Consider the following 26,602-nt stretch of genomic DNA (forward strand, 5'->3'; position numbering starts at 1 on the left):
TGTAAAACCAAAGGTTTCGCAAATATAAATATGGTTATCACCATAGCAATATTGTTTTACTTCTAATACAATGACAAGAGATAAAAAAAGAGCATGCATTAAAAGTAAAAGATTTGTATACTATGCTTATATATATCTGCAAAAAACATGATAAAAGATATAATACATCTTAATCTCATATACAATTAATTGGCTTTCCTTGTGTCAAAAGTCACTGAATACATATCAATATTATCCTTTTTTTTCAAATCAATGTACCTCATTATTTTTATTTCAACTACAGTAATTTTGTGCATACTAATCATTCCTAAACTTGCAATAACCTACAATTACTAATTAAACCAGAGTAGGGAGAGCAAGTTCCTTATGTGTTCAGGGGTCCGTTGCAGAAAGAGTCCCAAATGCCCCCTGTTGATTGGTTGAAAATCAAGTTGCGTGTGATTTTAAGAGTTGCGAGTGATTGCAACTCTTTCTGCAACAGGCCCCCAGTGCTGATGAGTTAAGTGTTGAAGGCATTTCTATATGTGAAAAAGGCAGCTTTGAGCATTAATTAGCACAATTTCATTATCTTTTTTTTTTATTAAACTTTAAATTTCTTAGTGCAGTGGGAAATGCTGGGCTGGTTAGGCAATGTCCTTCACAGCTCTTAATTAAAGCTCAGCATTTTTTTTTTGTAGAAAGTCAATGGGATAGCAGACAAAACAATTTAGTGGGTATAAATAGAGACCTATTTTGATAAAACCAGGTGAAACCAATGTGTGAGTGGGGACCCATTATAAGACCACATGCAGGACCTCATATGAGACCATACTTGGGACCTACATGTATGATGGAATTATAATATGTGGGGGCCAATTAATAAATCATGTGTGGGACTCAGTATGAAACCATGTGTGTGACCTTATATGAAACCCTATGTGGATTTGTGGGCCCTATTATGAACTCATCTGTGGGCCCTATTATAAAACCCAATGTGAGCCCTTATATAAAATCATATGTGGGGCCAATCAATAGACCGTATATGAGGCCAATAATGGAGCTATATATGCAGCTACATAGTCTTATTATGCAACCATATGTGGGACCCTATTATGAAACCCACATGGGACCCATTATGAAAGCCTATGTAGGCACTATTATGAAATCATATGTGGAACCCATTATGAAACCATATGGGACCATAATTGTATTTCATGTCATCATCTTACAGTAAAAACAACATCTCATATTGAGGAATTCAAAATTCTAAAATGATCGCAAAATTTTCTGAGCAATACTTAAGTATATCTACACCATTCTTGCTTGCAAAAAAAGGCTTCCTACACATTTTTGAAGTCCAGATAAGAATTGGGCCATATCATGAAACCATCTGCTTACGATACGATATACAAATTTTTTAAGTCACAAATGTTGATCGTTAAGAAAATATTACAAAAGTGGATTCTCAATCGACCTGCTCTTTAGCAAATACAGTCGATACTGCTTTGGAAATGACCTGTATATTACCAATATACATGTATACCATTGCTCCGAAGTCAGAAAAAAAGAAGAAATATATTCCACTCTTTTTATACGCAAGTTCATAAATCCATATTTCTTTTTCATTACATATGTATCTTCATTAAACAGATCTATACATTTTTCTTTCTTTTTACAAGTCCATTTAGCACTCTGTTAACATGTGGGTCCTGTACAAAGTCAATGTAGTTTAATACAGTTTATTTTACATGTGTAAACAGGTCAAATGTTTTATATGATTTAATGCATGTACTTGCATGGTCCTATTCATACAGGCATACGAACACGGTGATAATCGCTACAAGGTACTACGTGTGAACACATCAATGGATTGTAAAGGCTTGTTAAGAAGAGGAGAAAACTTATGTGAACGAGCCTATACTAGTCAGTGGACATGCTTCCCATTTGAATCTATGGACATCTGAGTTGGCAACTGAATTCTTTAATTCCTATAGGGTTTAAACAGGGACCGCCCTGTTCCAGTTGGCAATGGTTTAACCTGTTGACTACTGAGTTATGTGATTCCTATAGACCCAGCAAAGGGATAACCCAGTACCAAATGGCAAAAGGTAAATGTTGACAGAGTTCTGTAATTCCCATAGGCTTTGTACAGGGATCACCCGGTTCTAGTAGGCAATGGGTTAACTTGTTGACTAACAAGTTCTGTGATTCATATAGGTTTTGTACAGGGATCACCTGGTTCCAGTAGGCAATGGGTTAACCTGTTGACTAACAAGTTCTGTGATTCATATAGGTTTTGTACAGGGATCACCTGGTTCCAGTAGGCAATGGGTTAACCTGTTGACTACTGAGTGCTGTGATTCATATAGGCTTTGTACAGGGATCACCTGGTTCCAGTAAGCAATGGGTTAACATGTTGACTAACAAGTTCTGTGATTCCTATAGGCTTTGTACAGAGATCACCTGGTTCTAGTAGGCAATGGGTTAACATGTTGACTAACAAGTTCTGTGATTCCTATAGGCTTTGTACAGAGATCACCCGGTTCTAGTAGGCAATGGGTTAACATGTTGACTACCGAGTCTGTGATTCCCATAGGCTTTTTACAGGGATCACCTGTTTCCGTTCGGCAATAACATATTGACTACCGAGTTCTATAATTTGCAGAGGCTCTGTACAGGGGTCATCCGGTTCCAGGAATTAAAGGGTTAAGGTTTCCATGTTATTGAAATTGGCACTAGAGGAATGGAGTAGCCACTGGGTCACCTCATCGATAGTTTTCTTCGTAGAATGTTGGATGCTGAAAGGTAATGAAAGAGAGAAATTAGTTCCAGGCAGATCATGCAGTAAACACTGCAAATCATCATCATTATCATTATTGACATCATCATTACAATATTCATTATCACCATCAGTGCTTGCGGAGAGTCCCCAGTTTTCTACAATATGGATAGATAAATGAAAAAATCATACAATCATAGGCCCGTATTCTGAAGTCGGGTTTAACTTAAACTCCGGTTTAAAGTTGTGGTTTAAGTATGGATAGCCTATTGTTACATAAATCACTAACAGTAGAGATATCATATTTCAGCTCACTTGGCTCTCAAATCATTCATGATTGTCTAGGAAGTATAAATAGATGATTGTCTTCACCATCGATGAATCAGGAAAGAGCACAGTCAACACAAGAAACATACAACTTAATAAAAATGTTGATACTTTTGGCTTCCCATACTTAAACTACAACTTTAAACCAGGGTTGTAATAAAAAACGTTTTTTATAAAAAAAAACAAATAAAACGTTTTTTATTGTTTTAAAACGTTTTAAATCGTTTTAAAACGTTTTTTTCAACGAATGATGCAATTTTCTGTAAATCAATGAAACTATACACTACTGACACTAAATAGAGTATGATTTAAGCTCTTGATGTTTTAAATAAGAGATGACCACTATTTTGTTAATGAATTTCCAACAGAAGAGTTCATATTTCCCCCAAAATTACTAAATCATGGAAATTGAATGCCTACAAATAAAGAACACTTAGTAAGTTGACACTTTATTCCTAATACATGTATACATGTAGTCCCAAGGTATATTGAGTCTTGTCAATCGGGGGGGGGGGGGGAGGAGAAGAATTCACACAATGGAAGAAATTGACGTACATGGGGTTTCAAAGCTTAATTTCATTACCGGTAAATCAATATGTTTTATTTCATTTGAATCACTTATACCAATTTTAGTGCATGAAATACAAACTTAATTCAAATCTATAAATGAAGCCCTTGAACTACTTATCTTTTTAATTCAGGAATTCTGATCAAATACTAAAGGATTAAAAAAAATCAGTAGGCCTATAGAATGTTTTTTTAACCCTAATGAGACGTGGGGGTCTGCTTCAGCCCTCCCTTGTAATTTTTCGCGATAAATCCACTGCGCAAATTTTTTTTAATGCGTCACTCACATACTTTCCTTTTTTTAGTCTAACGCAACTTATGAGACCAAAATCGCGACCCCCTGGTATGCGGTTCCGAAATCACGCAACATTTTGTAAGTTCATGCAGACCCAAAATTGCCCAATTCCAATGCAAATACTGTTTTTAGCCAAAATTCATAAATGTGTCATTATTTTGACTTTTACAGATTAAAACAATTAATTTCACCTTGTTTATGGTAAAAATATATTCCCTATTTCCTATTTTTAGATTATGCCATGGGTAATGCGCGTGCCAATTTTCGTTGTGATCCCGCAATCGAAGGGCCCAGATCATAAGGGGGAGCTCCGGAGGGGGGCCTTCAGTCTTCTTATGAAATAGCCCAGTCTATTTAGGTTACCAGTAATGTTTTATTAACTTTTTTATTTTTCTTATGTATAGATTTTTAAAACTTTTTTTTATTACTAATAGAAATTTTGGCAATAATTTTCCAATCATTAACAATAAGTACAAATAATGATACAGATACAAATTTTGGCAAGAACTCACATTGGGTTTATACATGAAATCACGTTTTTGAGCAATTCGGGATCTGATAATATGCACTTGTGGTGTATATCATAACTGCACACCAATGCATGCATCCCAAAAATAGTCTAGAACGATATGTCGTGGCCCTGTCGTGTTTATGGATTTATCATAGAAAGTTTTAGGGGGCCATTAAGGTCCCCTGGAATTGTTAGGGTTAAGGTTTGCTAGCTGATTATCTTACACTATTTAAAGTACTTTTCTTCATCTTTACAAAGCACAAAGTTTTACCGTTTTTGTGTGTACGGTGTACCTCAAGAGTATGATGTCAGGTTTACAGTCTATTTGTAAAATATTATTGTGCTTGTGCACCACTTCCATTTCATTCAAGTACTTCTTTAACATGTATTTGAGCTCATTTGAAAATAGTGTTTCTTTTCCTGTCCAAAAAGTGAGCACAACACTCAGATGTTTGTTAAAATGATAATATTCTTAATGTAGATTGGATCATTGATGTGCACAATTGAACAGGGAGAAGAGGAACAAGACAAAGCAATGGAGAAAGAAAGTATAAAGGGGGAAAGAGGAGAAAAGGAGTGGTGTGTGTTGAAAAAGAGTTTTAGTTCGAAGGAAATAATACACCTCTTAATAAAAAATGGTATTAAAAAAACAACATTCATCTAAAATCACATCCATGCAAATTTATAACACACAAGTCTATGCGGTGTTTTAAAACACGTTTTTTTTGAGAAAAAAAACGGGTGTTTTAAAACGCGTTTTAAAACATGTTTTAAAACACACCGTTTAAAACGCGCCAACCCTGCTTTAAACCCGAGTTTAAGTTAAAGCCGACTTCAGAATACGGGCCATAGAATTTAGGAATAACACAGAATTCCCAGAATTTCATGGAAAATGGAAGTAAGACAAATCCAGTAATAGTCATATAGACTAACACTGTGCATAAGCATGAAACTGCTCATCAAACCTGTTCTCAATGTTTAACACACGTTTCCCAATTCTATCTGCACAAGACCCTATAGCCCGTATTCTGATAGCAGGTTTAACTTAAACTCAGGTTTAAAGTTGTGGTTTAAGTATGGCAAGCCAAAAGTATCAAATTTTTATTAAGTTGTATGTTTCTTATGTTTACTGTGCTCTTTCCTGATTCATTGATGGTGAAGACAATCATTTATCTATACTTCCTAGACAATTATGAATGATTTGAGAGCCAAATGAGCTGAAGTATGATATCTCTACTGTTAATGATTTATGTAACAATTGGTTATCCATACTTAAACCACAACTTCAATTCAATTCAATTCATTTATTTGACATCCTTTAAAAACATATGTACAAGTATACAACAACAAAGGAGTACAATAATTTAAATCACAGTATAAGCGATAAAAAATTGTCAAAATATAAAAGAAATGAAAATAAAATGTAGCGGATGTAGGAAGTCAGAAAGGCCATTGACCTGTCAAAGCCGACTCCCTTGATTACTACATTATGGTACGATTAAAAACACAAATAGAATAGTGGCCAAAAAAACAAACAAACAAAACAGACACGAACACATCGAAATCAACCCCCCCCCCCTCAGATAGGCAGTTGGAATTATTAACTATAAGTAGACAGTTGGTTTTGTTTCAATCTACGTTTCAATGATGAGAATGTAACAGATAATTTTAAAGTATCGGGTAAATTATTCCACAAGTTTGGTCCTTTATAACGAATTGTAGATTTAGAAAGCGTATAACGAAAGAACGGTATATATAATTTGTTTGAATTTCTCGTTACATAATTATTTATACTGCTATTAAATATAAAATAAGTATTAAAACAAGATGGAAAAATAGAATTTAAATTGAAATATTTGTACATAAATAAAATAATTTGCGAATCATAAAGTTCATTTAGCTTTAAAAGTTTTAGCTTAAAAAATAAAATCTGTGTATGAGCTCTAAAAAAGGAATTTGTTATTACCCTTATTGCACGTTTTTGAATCACATATATCCTTTGTAATAAATATGATGCACAGCCACCCCAGATAATCAGACAATAGTTCAAATGTGGCAAGATCAAGGTATTATATATATTTACAAGGATGCGAAATGGTAAAACTTTTTTGACTCTGTTCAATACTCCAATTACTCTAGAAATCTTTTTACAAATGTAATCTATATGATATTTCCATGTCATATTTTCATCAAGAATTACTCCTAAGAATTTTACTTGATTAACCTGCTTTATTGCTTTATTGGCAATTGTTATTCGTATTGCACTGTTATCAATATGTTTATTATGTGTTTTAAAAATAACATAATTTGTTTTTTCGAAATTAATAAAAAGTTTATTGGCAAGAAACCATCGTTGAATTTTGGCTATTTCAGTATTTAATATAAAATTCATATTAAAAGGATCATTACCAGATAAAAAATTTATATACAATAAAAATAATAATGGGCCTAGATTAGATCCCTGAGGTACACCCATTTGTATATTGCTATATGCTGATGTATTATTGCCAATGCTCACATATTGCTTACGATTTAATAAATAACTTTTCAATAATAACAATGGAGTCCCTCTAATTCCATAAAAATACAATTTATGGAATAAAATATTAAAATCAATACAATCAAAAGCTTTTGATAGATCTAAAAATATACTGATTAAAAATTCATTGCACTCAAAAGCCTGAGATATGCTATCGACGAATTTTAAAAGTGCATGGCAAGTAGTATGGTTTTTTCTAAAACCAAATTGCTTTTCGAATAAAATGTTATTATTTTCAATAACAAGTGGAATGCCTCTGGCCGTCTCACCTGCATCACGCGATTCAATATAGCAGCAGTGCTGATTTTGAAAACTACTATAACTCGTACGAGATGTTCAGTGATACTTGGTTACTCGTATTTCCACGTTTTATGAATTAGACCAATACACTTATAGAGATATGATGGCAATTCAACAAATACCCCCAACGTGGCCAAAGTTCTTTGACCTTACATGACCTTTGACCTTGATCATGTGACCTGAAACTCGCACAGGATGTTCAGTGATACTTGATTACTCTTATGTCCAAGTTTTATGAACTAGACCAACACACTTTCAAATTTATGGCTGTAATTCAACAAATACCCCAATTTGGCCAAAGTTCATTGACCCTAAATGACCTTTGACCTTGATCATGTGACCTGAAACTTGCACAGGATGTTCAGTAATACTTGATTACTATTATGTCCAAGTTTCATGAATCAGATCCATAAACTTTCAAAGTTATGATGGTAATTCAACAGATACCCCCAATTCGGCCAAAGTTCATTGACCCTAAATGACCTTTGACCTTGGTCATGTGTCGTGAAACTCATGCAGGATGTTCAGTGATACTTGATTAACCTTATGTATAAGTTTCATGAACTAGGTCCATATATTTTCTAATTTATGATGACATTTCAAAAACTTAACCTTAGGTTAAGATTTTGATGTTGATTCCCCCAACATGGTCTAAGTTCATTGACCCTAAATGACCTTTGACCTTGGTCATGTGACATGAAACTCAGGCAGGATGTTCAGTAATACTTGATTAACCTTATGGCCAAGTTTCATGAACTAGGTCCATATACTTTCTAAGTTATGCTGTCATTTCAAAAACTTAACCTCAGGTTAAGATTTGGTGTTGACGCCGCCGCCGCCGCCGCCGTCGCCGTCGGAAAAGCGGCGCCTATAGTCTCACTCTGCTATGCAGGTGAGACAAAAACAATCAACTTATTATATATAATTTTTTCAAAGATCTTACTGAAAATTGATAATACTGATATAGGTCTATAATTATTTAGTGAAGAGGTATTACCACTTTTAAAAACCGGAGTTACTCGGGCGATTTTGAGTGCATCAGGAAATATACCACGTTCTATGGCCAAATTAATTATATTACAAAGAGAAGTCAAGACTATATGAATAGATTTCTTCAAGACTTTGGGGTGAATGTAATCATACCCTGGACCTTTACTTACATCAAGTTTCAGGACAACGTTTAAAATATCCCTCTCCGTAGCAGGATGTAAAAACAACGACTTTTCAAAATGACCAGTCATACACTCTCTAAATGAATTTTCTGTGCTATTACTGTTGATGTTTTCTCTTAGCTTCACACCTACTGAAGTGAAATGGTCATTGAACTCATTGACTATTTCCTGTTGATCAGTTACTGTACTACCATTTATTTCTAACCCTCTTACAATTGTTTTCGATATATTTCTATTTAAAGTCTGGTTTATAACATTCCATGTCCCTTTCATATTACCTTGTAGTTTCGCAAATTTCGTGTGAAAATACTCGCGTTTCTTTTCTCTTATCAAGTTACCGAGATCATTACGGCACCTTTTATAGGCGTTTTCACATGTATCAGATTTACTCTTCAGGTATTTTTGGTACAAAGCATGTTTTCGTTTACTTAGGTTTATGATATCTTTCGTTATCCATGGTTTTCTTTTTGTGTTTACTTTCTTTTTCTTTATCTTTGCACTAAAATATCGATTATAAACACCTCTATACAGTTTCAGAAAACAATCATACCTTATGTTTACATTGTCAATTGCGTTCAAAACATCCCAATTTACTTTGCTTAGTTCACTACAAAATAGGTTTATATTTTCATCACTGTAATCTATTTTTTCAATTTCAATATCTTTTTCCTTTAAACCCGAGTTTAAGTTAAACCTGTTATCAGAATACGGGCCTTTGTTTTTATAATATTTTCACTAATTAAAATAGTCTTATCAAATGTTTTGTATATGTCACCGAAGAACACATAATGTGATGCGTAGAACACAAAAAAAAAACAGAATTGGCATTTGATAAAAGGAAAACCTTGGGGTTTCTATAATAGCCAGACATCACACCAAAATGTCTAAACTGAATTTAAAATTCACTCGGCATATTAATTGGTAATACTCTAAGTCCCCTGTTATCTTGACAGTCCTAGGTGGAAACTAGATTAAATGTGTAATGGGAATGCTCGAAGCGGTCTTGGAAGCGATCTTCAAAACCAGTTTGGAAAACCACCTTGTGATGTGTTTTTCATGACCTCTTTGCCTCGTAAAGCGTAGGTGAGGACGAAACCGTTCTTCAGGAAGAGATCTCCGCAACAATGTTTGGCACGCTACTCCACGCACAGTGTGTAGAATGTCTACACTGCGATTTCAAATTTTGTGTGAAACATGTCACCCCACTGAGAGCGTTCCGTAGCAACAAGACCGCTTCACGTAAAGCGGTTTTCAAAACCACTTTCGGGTGATCTGGGCCTATTCTTACAAAGAGTTACGATTGATCCGATCTATCTCAAGTACATGTATATGGAAATCCATCAGTGTCATAATTTTTCTTAGAAAATTTACTCAATGTCCTTTAAAAACAAAGAGAAGTCAAGAAAAAACAGTGAATGAATGAATATGTATTCATTTCTAGAAAATATTTTGAACAAACATATAATTTTAGATGTTGACGTTGCTGGCTTTCCATAGCTGCGATTGATCGGATCAATCGCAACTCTTTGTAAGACAGGGCCAAAATAGGAACGCTAGCAAAGTGATCTTCTGGTTTCTTGAATCAGTTTCCACTAAACTAGTTTTAGAAAGTATACTGAGAATGGGGTCACATTCATTCATCAATCACATACCACATCTTCTGCTTGTGTATTCCTATTGAATCCATCATTGTCTTCATCATCATCGTCATCGTCATCAGAGTCTTGATCGAGAGGGGCAGCATTCCGTGCTGGAAAAAAGTAAGAAGAAGTAGGTATTGTTGTAAAGCAAAGCTTGAGCATGGGCATGTTTTTTAATAATAATAATAATCCGCTTTTATATAGCGCTTAATACATCTGAACGACGTGTCTAAGCGCTTTACATATATATTATTACCCCGGTCATCGGATTCAATCAGTCATTCCTGCACACAATGTATGCACATCCTCCACTCTCTGGGTAGTATTTTTTTATACAAATATATATTAATAAAGGGCAAAAAAGAAAAGGGATTAACCTACACAGTGGAAAAGAAATTTCATATCTTAATCCCGAGGAGCGTGTCATGGAATGATTTGTCGGGCATTTCATCCGACAAGTCCTGTTTCATCCAGCAGTTGCCACAGTTAAACAGTGCTTCTCAGCCAATCAAAATCAAGGAAAGTTGTTTGATCTGACAGTTTCTAAGAAAACAAATACTGATGAACCGCTCCCCAGTGACTGAAAACACTCTCTCCTAGCCATTCTCTGGTTCAGTGTACTCCAACGAAATACATCAAAATAAATGATTCGAGATACAAGGGGATACAGATTTTACATCTTTGTTTCGGCTAGATGCGGGACAGAAAATAGTCACCCTCCCTTCCTTTCTCTTGTTCTCTTGTTGTTGGTCGTAAAAGTCACATACCCTGAAAGGGCTTTGACTCCAGATAAAGGGAGTCAGATTTTAACATCCTAATCAAGGGACGGATAATACTTTCTCCCAGCATTTCTCTCATTCGGTGTCCTTTGATAAAAGGTATTGCTAGTAATAATCACAGACCGTATGAAAAACTTCAAAAAGAATTGCTCTTTTTTTTTACTTGTACGATTTTGATAAAATGTACTTCATAAAAAAATTGGTATTAACATTTTCTTCAGATGTATTTTATCATTTTTAAATTTCTTTCACATGTATTCAATGTTTTGTGTTTCATTGTTCATTCAGTGGAAATTTTTGCTGATACAATTCTGATCATAAATAACATTAAATGATTAAAACGCTTAATCGGGGAAAGTAAAAATAATGATGCATCAATGAATTCAGATGCAACATTATACCCGAGGGACAGAAAACATTTTACTCTCTCCCCATCCTCTTTTGTTTTGTTCTTCTCCAATGAAAGTTGCCGGTAGCAGTAAGCACATATTCTAGCAAAGACTCCTGATTCAATATGAAGGATTTAGGGCCACCGCACACCTTACGACTGTTTGCGATCCGATTCTGGAACAAATCGCATTTTGCTCATTTTCTGAAAATGTGAATGGAACATATTATTTTATTTGAGGTCAAAATTAATTGAAAGAATACTAATATATATCCATTTTGAAAGATTGCAAGCCTACATTTTGGAGTAAAGGCCAGATTAGTTTCAAATCGTAGCCAATCGTACCACTGCTATGACGTCATTACGACTAGAAATTAAATTCGCTTTTATTCGAAGAAGGATGATAGCGTAGTCACAGATTTGAACAAAGGTATTCGTATGATGATTTAGAACATTACACAGTAAGATATTCCAAGTCTCAATGTTAGCATCAAATTCTACTACATTTTATTCTGAAATCGGGTCGCAGACCAATCGTAAGGTGTGCAGTCGCCTTAAGTCAACATGGGGATTCAGATTTAACATCCTAATCAAGGGACAGATAATACTTACTCTGTCCCAGCCTTTCTCTCGTCCCGTTCTTCTCCAATGACAGTTGTTGGTAGCAGTAATCACAAACCCTGACGGGGGCTTCGGACTGAAGGGGTAGAAGAAACTTCTTAGAAGAGCAAGATTGGCAAACCACTTTACCACACTTCCGACAATGGTGCTGAGAGGGACAGAATATAAGAAAATAAAATGGAGGTCAATTCAATGGTAAATTGCGCATTGGTCTACATCTGCTCCGTCATCTCTCCATCTCGTCTCATCCAACAAGGTCTTATCCTAGTTTTAAAAAAATGAAAATTCATGGGCGAAATAGAATCTGAAATAGAAATACTCCAAAAATTCATTTCGCCCAATTGATCGTGGGCCTGGCATCCACACCACAGCACTAGATCGATGTTGCCCTATCCGTTAAATCATTGAATGCCAAACAGGGTAGCAATAACTCCAATCTTAATACCTCGGTCACATTTGCTCTACGGCGGCCGTACGGCGAGTCGAAAACAGCCGTTTTATTCATTTTTATTCAAACCACCTATAATATAGCTGGTACAAAAAATGTTAAAACGGCTGTTTTCGTCTCGCCGTACGGCCGCCGTAGAGCAAATGTGACCGAGGTATTAACATCTTTTGGTCTGACGCAGTCGGGGCTTGAACTCCCGACCTTCTGGTTATGAGACAGACACTCTACCAACTGAGTCAACACACTGGTTCTACTAACCATGTAGCCCATTGAAACTTACATGTAGACCAATTTCTATTTTGTGTAATATCCACCTGGTCTATTATCACATATTTTACATACATGTAGCTCAGATAAACTGCTTACAAATAAAATTTTAATTTGAAAAAGTGAAAAATGGTTAGTAGATGAAGTTGTAAACCTCTTCTAACATAAATTTTAAGATGATCTTACCTGTCTGAACAGGGTAGTAAACCTCTCTTTACAAAGGCTACATGTTAAGGTTATCGTATATCTTACCCGTCTGAACACGATAGTAAACCTCTTATTACATAAACATTCATTTTTATCTTACCCATCTGAACAAAGTGGTTAACCTCTCATTGCATAAATATTAATATTATCTATATCTTACCCATCTGAACAAAGTAGTAAACTTCTTATCTACATAAATATTAATATTTTCTTAACCATCTAACAGGTTAGTAAAACTTCTGCTTTATTACAGAAATGTTACGGTTACCTTATGATCCATCTGAATAGGGTAGTAAGATTCTTCACTTAAATGTTACTATTTCATTTTTACTACTCTGTGCATTGCCGTAAAACTATTTCAACATAAATGTTAAGATTATCTTTACCCATCTGAACAGGGTGGTAAACCTCTTATTACATAAATGTTATAAAGATTATCTTATCTGTCTGAATAGAGCAGTAAACCTCTCATTACAGAAATGTTAAAGGCTATCTTCTCCATCTGAAGAAGTAAACTTCTTCGCTTAAATGTAACTTTATTTTTACTTGTCTGTACACGGTTGTAAAACTCTTTTAACATAAATGTTAAGATTGTCTTGCCCGTCTGAACAGGGTGGTAAACCTCTTATTACATACATGTTAAGATAATCTTACCCGTCTGAACAGGGTGGTAAACCTCTTATTATATAAATGTTAACATCATCTTACCCGTCTGAACAGGGTGGTAAACCTCTTATTACACAGCATACAATGGGGGGCATCATGATCAGGAACCCAGACTGGGCTTAGCTCCGTGGCAGGCTTCTTCCCACCTGAAATATAAGACAAACAAATATCAAGACCTCAGTTCCAATATACACATATCCATCTTTGATACATTAACAATACAATTTACACTACCTCAACCTGCCATACAACCAGCAGATGACATGAGAGTTCTGAAGGTGCAATTATATACATATTGTTGTTTGAAAAGTCATCATCACTCTTCTGGTCCGATGGAGTTGAAGCGCCATCTCAGGGCGAGAACCAAAGAATCGTAGTAATTGTAAAATGAAAAATTCAAGCAAGAAAATTGAGAAATCTTGCATGGTAATCTTATTTCTATAGCCCACTTAAAATTTTAATTCTCAGAACTGCTTAATTGTCAGTCTTCGGCTCTGCGAATTTTTCATTTCTTTATTTCATCGGTCAACCGATCTGAAAAAAATTGCAAAGGTGACCGGAAGAATCTGTTGGGCATGGATGTAGGGTCCGCAGTTGGGTAAATGCGTACACAAATGTGAAAATGATCATAAAAAATTAATTCATCCATGCTCGTCCCCCCCCCCCCTCAAGCAAAATAAAAAGAAAATTCAAAATAGTTCAGAAGCCCTTGCGATGGACTGATCAGCTCAACTCAGCCCTACCCTTGCATCTATTACTTAACAATTTGGTGGTCTTCAGAATTCAGTGCAGCGGACAAGCCAATTTCTAACTTCGGGTTCGACATCGCGCACAGTTCCATTGCACTGTAATGTCACTGTGATGCTTCCAAAATTAAATCCATTTGGCAAAATCGAAGGAAGAATTCATCGAAAAATGTATATAATTCCGCAAAGAAATATGCGGCAAATTCCTCTCCCACCTCCTGACCCTAGTAAACAGCATTGCAAGCCGACCAGCGCAGCACAATTGCACATATGCACTACTAGCACGCGCAACAGATGTCGACTCTTTCCCACGAGGCATTGCGAATTTCGACGGCCTGCCCGCTGCAACTGATAGGTGCCGCACCGCATCGTGAATCCACCAAATTATAATAATAATAATATGCAACATTTATATAGCGCTTAATACAAATGTTTCTAAGAGCTGCATACTATTACCCCGGCTTTAGCACGGCTACCCTGATCGGGCGCATCGAGCACTCAAGGAATTTCAAATTATCTTTAAAAGATCACGAGCACTTACTTTTTGCTAGCAGATCTGAGATGCATTTGTTGATGTGTGCCATCCATTCTGATTTCTCTGTTGCCGTGGCAGCATACACTGTGAATGATTTGGTTGCACTGATAATCTGCCAACCATTTTTTAAATCTGAAAAACATGAATAAACAGAGAATTAAATATAAAGGCCCGTATTCGGAAGTCGAGTTTAACTTAAACTCGGGTTTAAAGCTGTGGGTTAAGTATGGATAGCCAATTGTTACATAAATCACTTAAACAGTAGAGATATCTTATTTCAGCTCATTTGGCTCTCAAATCATTCATTATTGTCTAGGAAGTATCAATAGGTGATTGTCTTCACTATCGATGAATCAGGAAAGAGCACAGTAAACATAAGAAACATACAACTTAATACAAATTTTGACACTTTTGGCTTCCCATAAATTTAGCACAGAGTTAGACCATGGTCTAAGTTAAACCTGACTTCAGAATACGGGCCAATATAAATAAAATTACATGCATGAATAAATAACAATGTCAATGTTGTCTCCCTAGCAACATACATTCATGCTCTTGAGAAGGAGTATGAAAAAAAACAAGCTTAAAACCTTTTTGTTTTCTCAGTAATATTCCCTTAATATATATTGTAAGCACTTGATGAGTAGAATTTACATGTACATGTATATGGTAAAGCGCTTTGAGCATGTTCAATGAAAATGAGAGGTACAAAATGCTTTATGTAAAGATAATCACCCCCGAAGGCCTAGGGCTGTTTTAATCCATATTTTATGTTATTGTTCGAAATAGACATGAAATATTCCGAAAGTTTGCTTAGCCCGATTGACCGTGGGCCAAGCAGCCACTGTGCAGCGCCAGATCGACGAGGCTCTATCTCTTTAATCGTTGAACGCCAAATAGGGTAGCAGCAACTCCCATCTTTTTACGTCCTTTGGTCTGACGCGTCCGGGGTTCGAACTCCCGACCTCCCGGTTGTGAGACGGACGCTCTACCAACTGAGCCAACACACCCGGTGCAACCTTTCATTTGAACATTGTGAATTAAAATCGTGCTCAGCCCATATAGGCAAAGCCTTTAATATTTGGATACTTATGTCTGAACTGCTATCAACAGTAACCAAAAGTTCCCAGATATACATTTATTTGCCATTCACTTTTTGTGCACTGAACTAGAATTTCTACTTCTTGTTCAGGTCTACTCCTTTTGGTAGTGCTATTCGAGTCGGATCCGCTTTCACACCCGGTACTCAATATCTTCTTACATTTCGAGGAGGAATAAAATTTGTGAAACTTGCTACTTGTGTTATCCCTATACTATTCTTAATTTCAAGCAACCGGAAGTGACTGGGTCACACAATAAGGAAATTTTGGTTATTCTCGATAGCAAGAATTGTATGTACTTCATTTATTTATTCTTTCATTCATTCATTCATTTTCATTCATTCTTTCATTCATTCATTTATTCATTCCTTCATTCATTTATTATTTTTTCATTCACTTAATCATTCTTTCATTTATTCATTCATACATTTATTCATTCTTTCATTAATTAATTCATTAATTCATTCGTTCAATCCTGTATTCATTTATTATTTCATTCATATTCATTTATTATTTCATTCATATTCATTCTTTCATTCATTCTTTTCATTCTTCGTTCATTCATTCATTCATTTAATCATTCTTTCAATTATTCATTCATTCTTTCATTTATTCATTTATTCATTCATTCTTTCATTTATTCATTCATTCTTTCACTTATTCATTTATTCTTCCATTCATTCATATATTCATGTCATTCTATTTATCATTCATCCATTATTCCTTCAATCATTTATCATTCACTTATTCACTCTTCAGTTTCATAATTTTTCTCATCATTTATTTCTCAGAATTTTAATGCATTATTTTCATTTACCAAGAATCTTCATATTTATTGACAATTTATTTATCTATTCATTCATGCTTTTATGTTTGTGAATTGTAAACAAACAAACTTGCAACATGAAATTTAAAAGCATGCTACATGTCGATAAGAAATCAAAGAAAATTTCACTTACTGCCTTCATCCTCAACTGATTTTAACCTTACATCCTCCAAGGGCAATAAATGTTGTTTGTTGTACTGAAAAAAATATTTAAAAAACACCAGAAAGTGAGAGACTTAGAGCAAGTGCCATCATTTTTTAAGTAAATTACCGGTTAACAAAACAAGGAAGCAAAATCATACAGAGTAAAAAAAAAAAAACATGAAAGGCAATCATCTACCTATTACAAATATGTGAATAATATACAGAATCAATATATTGGAAGCGAGACTACAAAAGAGGGAAAATATAGTATTTTCTACCAGTTAAAAAATAAATAATAAAATATAGGGAAAAAAAATACACAAGGAAGAGTTTTACAGTTGTATACCTTCATAAGGAGACAAACATGTACATGTACACATAGGAAGAAAAATATGGAAGTCTATTTTGATTTAAAACAAACAAGGAAGACAATACAAATAAATTTTGCACACAATTACATGTAGAAGAACATACATGTATAAGAACGTTTCCATAATAATTGCAATGAACTTTTTTTTCTGCTCGAAGTCAAATGTGTCTCTCTCACTTTTTTTTAAAATGAAATTAAGACACGTTTAGCATTCTTTTATCTAAACATTGAGTAATTACAAGCGTTGAAAAACAATATTACTCTCACACACATACCCCACCACACTGGGCCAATTCATTTTATCTTTTATCAAAATTAAACGAAAAAAGGAGTGCTTCTCTTTTTGTTTGATAAAAATTCTTAAAACCTGGTTAATTTCTGGGAAAAATGAATAGTTGGAAGGCCTGGGGGGTGTTTCACAAAGATTTAAGTATGACTGAAGTCGCACTTAAATGCCGACGCGTACATGATATGCAACGTGCGATCTTATTGATAGACACGCATTAGTGCGCGTCCTCATGACACGATCTGACCAATGCGGTCAAGCCTTTCATACCGTACGCAACTCGGTATTTAAGTGCGACTCTAAGTCATACTTAAATCTTTGTGAAACTCCCCCAGGAAAAGTAGCCCCCACAAATAAAAAGAATATTTTTTTTGCCGGGGGGTATAGGCAGGGTGGGGGGAGGAGGGGCTATAGGGTTTTCAAGCATTTACCTTCTTTTTACTGAGTACAATATTGCCGTAAACCAAGGCATCGTTGAAGAGGAAGAATTGACGAGGCTTGCATCGTTTCCGGCAGTTCTTTGTGAGGACGCCCTCGCCGACCAACACTCGCCCTGGAACAGCTAGGGGCTGCACAGAAAGGATGAATGACACAAAAAATGTTACATGTAGGAGGAGTCCATTAGATCAAGGTTTTTCTGTGTGTCTCTGTGTGAAGACAGAATGGAAGAATTATGCGGGGGATGGGGGCGAAAGAGCCCTGAAAACTCAAAAAAGGAGCCCTTGAAAATCTCCATTTATTGCAATGTGAAAGCTAAATCTAATGTTGCAGACTTTAAAAGTAGCCCCCGAAAATACAAAAAAAATAACTTTTTGCCTGGAAGTCAGGTTTAACTGTTGCCATGGTCATGGACGTACGTGTAGGAGCAGAGCTACAGTGGTCAGCAGTGGTCGGGCCCAACCGGCACAGACGATTTCTGACCACTACTCATCTTGAAAAACACTATTTCCGACCACCACTAATTTCAAATGAAAAGTGTTTCAAACACAACTCCTTGCCAAGAAGAATTGCGCTTGCGTTAATTTCCATCTTAAATCTTGTTTTTATTTGCATAATTTACAATAATCATTCTTACATGTACATGTACAGTTCTTTATTTTAAAAGATATGCTAAAGTCAAGTTGTCATTACATGATGTTCATTCACTTTTGGCCTAAACAAACTTTGTATGGCCATGAAATTGAGACCACTACTAGAAAGGGTCTACATGTGTAACTCTAGAACATAGATGTCCTCCCAAATGGCCATGGTATAACTTTGTGTTAAAGTTATGGGAAGCCAAATATTTCAAAATTGTGTTTCCATTATATCTACATGTATATGTATTTCCATTATATGATTCCTGTATCTTTAATACTTTTCTCCTTTTTTTATGCTTTAATGATGAAGAGAATTATTTCAGTACTGTGTATTCTCAGTCAGTTATAAATGAATTGAGTGTCAAATGAGATGACAAATTGAACTTATACTGGTAGAGATACCTGTCAGTCACAACTAGCTATCCATAGTTAAACCACCACCAATAGACCAAGTGGGTTGTTTCATAAAGCTGTTTGTGAGTTAAGAGCGACTTTAAGTACGACTGGTGATCCTTTCTTGTGGTGAATGGTATACATGTACACCAAAATGTTCATTGACGATGGTTTTGCGCATTAGAAAGGACCACCAGTCGTTCTTAAAGTCGCTTTTAACTTACAAACAGCTTTATGAAACGGGCACAAGAGTTTAAATTAAATCAAAGTACACTGTATGGGCCAATGTCTTTAACCAATAGAGGCATACATGTACATGTAGCTTTCATACTTGTTCAAAATTAATCTTTCTTTCCTCCCCAAATTGGCAATAATCATTGATTTTTCAATCCTTTACATACTTTGAATAAAAAAAATATTAGATAAGTAAACACAGGATAATAATGTTCATGTACATGTACAGTACACTGTATGTATTTGAACATTTAATGAAAAACTGCCACTTTTAAATTATTTTTTATAGTCGGGGATTTCAAGGTTCAAGGTTCAGTAGCTTATAACAATTGTCATTGAAAAATGAAAGCCCCTATTCATGAAATGCTCCTGACACTCGACATATGTACCTCCTTTTGAAAAAAAGCCAAGGTAAAGATTGCAGTTTAATAAGGAACAAGGAAGGAGGAAGCGCTCTTTGAAAGAAAAGTAATATTTATGGGTATAATTCATAATTTTCCTGTTTACAGTACTACATGTATGTCCAGTGTACAGTACTACAAGTAGTACCACAGAGACTACATTTTAGGTGAAATATCTCTATCCTTTAGCACTGTAGACTGATTAGTGTGAACACATCCCTAATACTACTGTATGCTACAGAGACTGATGACTAATTACACATCCCTAGCGTATAGACTGATTTTTTATGTGTAACGTGAACTGATCTCTAATAGTATGCAGAGTCCTGATATCGTTTTTTGTACAATGTGAACACATCCCTCATACTGCACAGTGAACATGTATACATGTACATGTACTTCAGAGACTATGAATATTATGTGCAAATCTGAACACATCCCTACAATTACTGTATATACACTGTATGTAGGTCCTACTACAGAGACTGACAACTACTGTGTGTGAATGCGAACATATTATTGGTAATATAGCGTAGGCCTAAACTAGACTGATCAATCGTCTCCTCTGTACTGTGCAATGTGATCATATACATTTAGTACTGCATACTACAGAAACTGACGATTATTTCTTTAAAATATGAAATATGAACACAGCTTTAAAGTCTACAGAGACTGATTTCCATTCTGAAAATGATTCTGTGTAAATGTGAACACATCCCTGGTAGTGAAAACTACAGAGACTGGCTGATTCTGTGCCAGTGTGCAATGTGAACGCATTCCCAAGAAAACGTACTTTATCGGTCCAACTACAGAGACTGATCAACTACTCTGTGCCATGTGAATACATCCCTATTACTACAGATTGATGACTATTCTGTGCAGTGTGAACACATCCCCTAGTACTGTATTCTCATGAGTCTGATGACTAATTGTTGGTTAACCTTCATCATGACAGTGTATTTTAGGGAGAAATGAAGGTCAGTACAAAGAGGAAATATAGATGTGATTCACCTGTTCGGCATTGCGGAGAGCAGCATAGAAAATACATTTAAAGAGAAATTCCAGTAGTTGCAGTAAACACTGATTTCATGAGAAAGTCTGTAAAACCAGGCTTAATTGTCAGTATATCATCGAGGATCTAGATCTGGTACAGTTACATAAACTGAACTTTGTGAAATCTTGAAATCTACGCTGAAAATTTTTCAGACTCAACTTCCCCAACACAGATAAGCGCACGTGGGACAGTGTATAATTATTGCTTTGAGCGTCGGGCCCGACGCTCTACCCGAATCCTGTGCTTATTTGCTGATTTCTCAGCAATTACACAATTTATTCCAGAATCCTTTGGCACATGCGTTTTATTTATACAAACAGACACTTTGGTGGTCATTTCATTGGATTCTGTACGAACTCACTTTGATATCGTTACCAAAACTAGCATTTACCTTTAAGGGCAACGCTCGATTTTGCCCTCACGACAGCCCAAATCACCCCTAAAATTCCTGTGAATGCATGCTTTGGGGTGACTATTTTTTCTAGAGTTGCCCCAAGATCTATCACATCCATATTCACAATTAATTATAGAAAATCAATTTTCTAATAAAGCTATTTAAAAATTTGCTTTTACTGCATAATTGCTAGTTACCCCTACATGTAGACAGTAGCCCATATTTTAAAGAAATAGCTCAAAAATTCTGCAATCGCCATAATGTGGAAAAAAATAGCCCATAAAAATAAAACTAAAATCATTTCCTATCCACTAGCAAAGAGAATGATTAAAAACTGTCAAAAGGCCATCGCACACCTTATGATTGGTATGCAACTCGATTTTCGTACAATTGATGCAGATACTGAGACATGGAATATGTTTCTGTGAAAAGTTTATGAGTAAATCATTGTACGGATACCCGTTCCAACCCATGAATTTGCTGCCCTCCTTTATAAAAGCTTATTATTAAACGGAGGTGTCATAGTGTAGTGGTTCAGTCACTTGACTCTTGAACCAAGGGTCGAGGGTTCGAATCCCACCCAGCGCTAATGTCCTTTGGTCAGGCACTTATCCACGTTTGTCACTCTCTCCACCCAGGTGTTAAATGGGTACCCGGTAGAACGTGAACATCAATGTGATTAGAATGCCATATGTGCGCTGATAAACGGTTGCCTGGCCACAATACTCCCCAGGGAGTGGAGATGGTGCACTTTACGTGTGAAACACTGATGGATCCCATGACGGGGGTAATGGTAATTACAATGTAAAGTATTGTACAGTTTATAATTTGAATCGCAAATCAAAATTTTCTTTTCATTCATATAAAGCTTCAAATGGTCACTGAATAATACTTGAGTACCGGAAGTCCGGTACCATAAAATATTCAAATGCATTAAGCACTTACGGTACTAGTCATTGGATGTTTTTCAGCCATTAGAAATGTTAGAATTCAAATTTGGCATCGAGTGCCCTCTCCCACGAATACTTTTATTCTTTATAACCCTTTTAATAAGCATAGTACTAAATAGTATTAATGGATATTGTATATCAGAAAGCTACACATGTACAAAGATTATATCCTGAAACTTGCAGCCCAGTCCATGCTTTATAAGAAGTGGTTTATTACCAAGACAAACAACAACATAATAGATATCTTATCTTGATCAGGCACCCAATTTTGATGTAAAATCCCTAAATTCATCCAATTAAAGGGGAATGAAACCTTTGTAACAAGTAGGCTTGTGTCGAAACAGAAAAATCAAAGAATAAGAACAAAGAAAGTTTGAGAAAAATCGGACAAATAATGAGAAAGTTATGAGCATTTGAATATTGCAATCACTAATGCTATGGAGATCCTCCATTGGCAATGCGACAAGGATGTGTGATGTCACATGTGAACAACTTTCCCTTTGATGGACTGTAAAATACCCTCAAAATGTATCTTTTTGCTTTTTTTTTTTGGTGATACAAACTCTTTATCCATGATGTATTCTTAAAAAATCTGTATTACATGCCCTCCTATAGAAAGAACACATGATCTATGATAGATGTGATAAAAGAGGCATTTTAAGTGAAATATATACTAAGGTAATGGGGAGAGTTGTTCACAAGTGACATCACACATCTTTGTCGCATTGCCAATGTGAGGATCACCATAGCATTATTGATCCCAATATTCAAATGCTCATAACTTTCTCATTATTTGTCCGATTTTTCTCAAACTTTAGTTGATCTGTTTCTGTGATTTTTCTGTTTTCACACAAGCTATCTTGTTCCAAAGGCTTCATTCTCCTTTAAAGTAAACACATCTTTATTTCACATCTATCACATCTTAGCTAATGTATGTTAGGGCACATACATGTATAGTCATATAATCTTGTATGAATTGGAATATACATGTAGTGACACTCAACTTGGGCAGATTTTAAGAACCACCGTGAGGTCAACTTTAACTGTAGAGTACTTGTTTATAGAGAAAAAAATACTGAAATCATTGTGCAATGACCAATTCTTTTTATGTGGGGCATGGGATAACAAACAACGATACTGTAGATCGATCCCCCCCCCCCCCAACACACACAAACACATTCACTGCTCAGCTGAAGTACCCACTACTGGGGTACTGCCATTCCAGCTTGGCTGAATAATATCTTCAACTTCAATACCACTTGGTCTACACCAAATTTGTCAACTTTGTGTTTGGTCTCATCCCACAGACCACACACATGCAGTCTACATTGTAATCTTGATTCAGACAAGTTTTTAAGCCAGCGCACACTCCGATATGACACATTTTTTTTATAAAGCGCATTTTGCATTAAATGTGAAAGTTCCAAGAAGTAAATTATTTTACTTGAAGTTCTGCATAGTGTCAGGAATAATAAAATCAGAATTTTGCTTTGCGGCTTTATTGGCTTCAAGTGGCAGCCGATGATGACGCCATTACGATTTGAAATTGAATTTGGGTCTATTCCTACAGGAAGGCTCAAACTAGACTGAATTTCCATTTCAGTAGTCCTACAACTATGTTCACTAAAATTTTATTGGTTGGAATCAATTATTTGAGATTTGTCTCGCAACACTTCGTTTAGTGTGCAAACTTATTTGGTCTACTCGGTGCAGGTCATTTTTAATCATTCATGGTAAATACATGTAGCTCATTATGATCTACCATTCTTTCAATAACCCTTTGCATGCAATTGCATTGCTTAGACGGTTACTTCAATATAACATAGTATGAGGATTATCCACAATAGAGGTAGTGTCTCCTATTAGGGTGTCTCCTATTAGGGGACACTTTCAATATTTCTCGCCTGAATAGTATGCAATCTGACATCATCCCAATTAATGACTGAAAAATGTGTAATGCAACTCTTTGTCATTACTGAGCACTTCAATGAGGAACTGACAACTAATAACAATATTTCCGGTGTACTTTTTGAGATCACCATACAATATATATTGTATTTCATTATACATGTAGATTGCAATTTACATTTGAACATACATGTATATTCAAGGGTCTTTTTTTTTCAATTTTCTAGGTCTCCAAGCCCCTATGAAATTTTATTCCCATTGAGGATAATCATTACAATCTACACTCTCTAAATTGGCAATGATCACACATGCATGTAGGATGAGAGGATAACTCAACTTGTTCAAACTGGCTATTGTGCCTCTATCATTAGGAGACATTTTTCTTTAATAATCTCTGTGCATCATCCAGAATGCATGCAAATGATGCAATCATGGAATATGATAAGGATGACCAAATGTTCTGTAAAAGTAGGCAACTCTTCCCAGGCCAAATACATTGTGTCATTCTTGAATAAACGTTGTTTCAAGTTAATTGTTACACTCTATATGATGGTCAAAGTCAAACATAGGATACAGCACATATCACATGGACAATATCAACAAATTAACAGAAATATATGAGAATCACCTACATGTAATAGAGGTACACTGACTGAGATACGGAGTCACTACGGACAGTGATTTTTTTTGCTTATCAGTATTAATCAAAACGGAAATTCTGATATGGTTTTATTACTTTCCATGAGAAAATTCATTGAATTGGAATTGATGTACATTTTCTATGACAAAATAGAATTTGCATTTTAGATCAAGTTTGAAACAGGTTTTCACTTCTAAACAGAAAAGATCATCTATGAAAAATCACTGTCCTAAATAGGAGATAGTAAGTTTATCAATATCACTCTTTCCAAAATGCTTGCAATATGATGATGATATTCCAAATATATTTGAAAAATGATATCGTTTTCGATGCATTTAATGCATTGAAAACGCTATCATTTTTTAAACAGAACAGGAATTTTCTATCTCACCAAAAAACAGAAAGCTGGAAATGAATATGCTCTAAGCAATTTTCTTATAAGGACTGAAAATTTGATTTATTTTTTCAATATCAAAATCTTAAAATACCCCATTTCCTTGTCTATTCTACAAGAGAACTTCAACACAAAAAAGTCAGCCGTTTCCACTTACAACTGTGATAAGCTACTAAAATTCTTGCATCTGAGTGGCTGTGATCAATTAGTCAGAGAAAAAAAATTACCAACAAAACTCTCCATTAAATGCCCCCTCTATATCTTTTCTGTCTAGCATTACCTTCTTCAAATGTCAACTCATGCTTGCGTTTAAACAAAAATAAAGGAAAACAAAGTTGAAGAAATCAATATTTTTACCTGGCCCGAGCCTCCGAAGCATAATTCCACTTGCTCAATCCGTTTACGATTGGCTTCACTGTTTACTGTACATGTACAAAACAAAACATAAATAAAAGATTAAAACATTTGATATTTCTTTCGTTCAGACTGATACGAACATTTATTGTTTCCATCATCTATAATAAAAAAACAAACTTCTTCTAGTTCTACACTAGCTCTGTGAATTGCAGAGACTGTGGTCTTGTGGACATACTTTCAAACTAAATTGAACCAAGAATGAGCAGGTCAAGGGTTCAATTATTGAGCTAGCAAGCCTAGCATCCATAATTCTATTTTATTTTTATAGTACAAATAATTCTTCCTCTTCGGCTCTTCCTCATTTTTTCCTTGTTAGTTACTTTTTATTCTTCTGTCATGCTTGTTCCTACTTTTCTTCTCTTTCTTTTGTTCTGCCCGACATTCTCTGCCTCACTCAACAGACTCAATCATACACTGACTCAAGTCAACTTTCATCTCGACTCGGTCACATTTTTTAAAATTACAAAACCTGTGAGTGTGATTCACATGCATCTCTCAAAGTCTCATTCTCAATCACCATTGTGGCATTGATTCTTGTCATATTTATGTCAAATTCTAGGATTTATAAAAATAATTTAGGCAAAAAATTATGGTAGGGCCGAAAACAATTGATCATGGTAGTCCCATCGTGGAAACAAAACCCTGCAATGTCCCCAAATATGACACGCAAACTATTTGCTTCGTAAACGCCTCCTTTCTCTCAACGGGTTAATCACAATATACACGCCGAAGTGGGCGGCGTAGATTTTCTGGGAGAACGGGTCGCACGCGCAATAAAATCGTGATCACCGTCAATCTCACTCAATTTTGACCACCCCAAATCAACACTTTCCGAATTAAAATGAACAATCAAAACAATTATTCATTATCTGTATTTTTTACTCTTTCTCTTAAAAGTTAAGTATGGTGCCGGAAATAGGAAGGAGGGTTAGAAATAGTGAAACAAACTATCGGAAGTAAAGCTTTACTCACCCAACCGATCTACCATGTTTATAATGTGCAAGAAAAAGTTGAAATAACCTTTGATCCAGTCACATGACTCAATTTTTGTAAAGCATTTATCTGAACTCAATCCCGAATATAATCATTTAAACTTGTATATAGTGATTCATAAATCAAAAATAATCTTAGAAAAACGAGAAACGTTGCATACTTTTGTGATTACAGCTCACATGAGTATTTTTAATAGAAATAATTAGGAAATTGTCCCCATATTGTTATCGATATCACTTCGATATCAACGTTG

At 35.3% G+C, this 26,602-nt stretch overlaps 1 protein-coding gene across 1 annotated transcript; it reads right to left on the minus strand.

The window, feature by feature from the left end:
* Window positions 1-1,734: 1,734 nt before the first annotated feature.
* Window positions 1,735-26,565, minus strand: LOC129263306 (pleckstrin homology domain-containing family F member 2-like). The gene is made up of 9 exons (XM_064100995.1): window positions 26,329-26,565; window positions 25,297-25,361; window positions 17,924-18,061; window positions 16,826-16,889; window positions 14,773-14,898; window positions 13,528-13,631; window positions 11,889-12,045; window positions 10,122-10,219; window positions 1,735-2,777 (listed from the first exon to the last, which is right to left on the minus strand). Exons 1-9 carry the CDS (start codon window positions 26,342-26,344, stop codon window positions 2,745-2,747), a joined length of 801 nt encoding a protein of 266 aa, XP_063957065.1. The 5' UTR covers window positions 26,345-26,565; the 3' UTR covers window positions 1,735-2,744.
* Between the last annotated feature and the right edge of the window lie 37 nt (window positions 26,566-26,602).

Source organism: Lytechinus pictus, chromosome 6, assembly GCF_037042905.1.
Source record: "Lytechinus pictus isolate F3 Inbred chromosome 6, Lp3.0, whole genome shotgun sequence".
NCBI classification, from domain to species: Eukaryota; Metazoa; Echinodermata; class Echinoidea; order Temnopleuroida; family Toxopneustidae; genus Lytechinus; species Lytechinus pictus.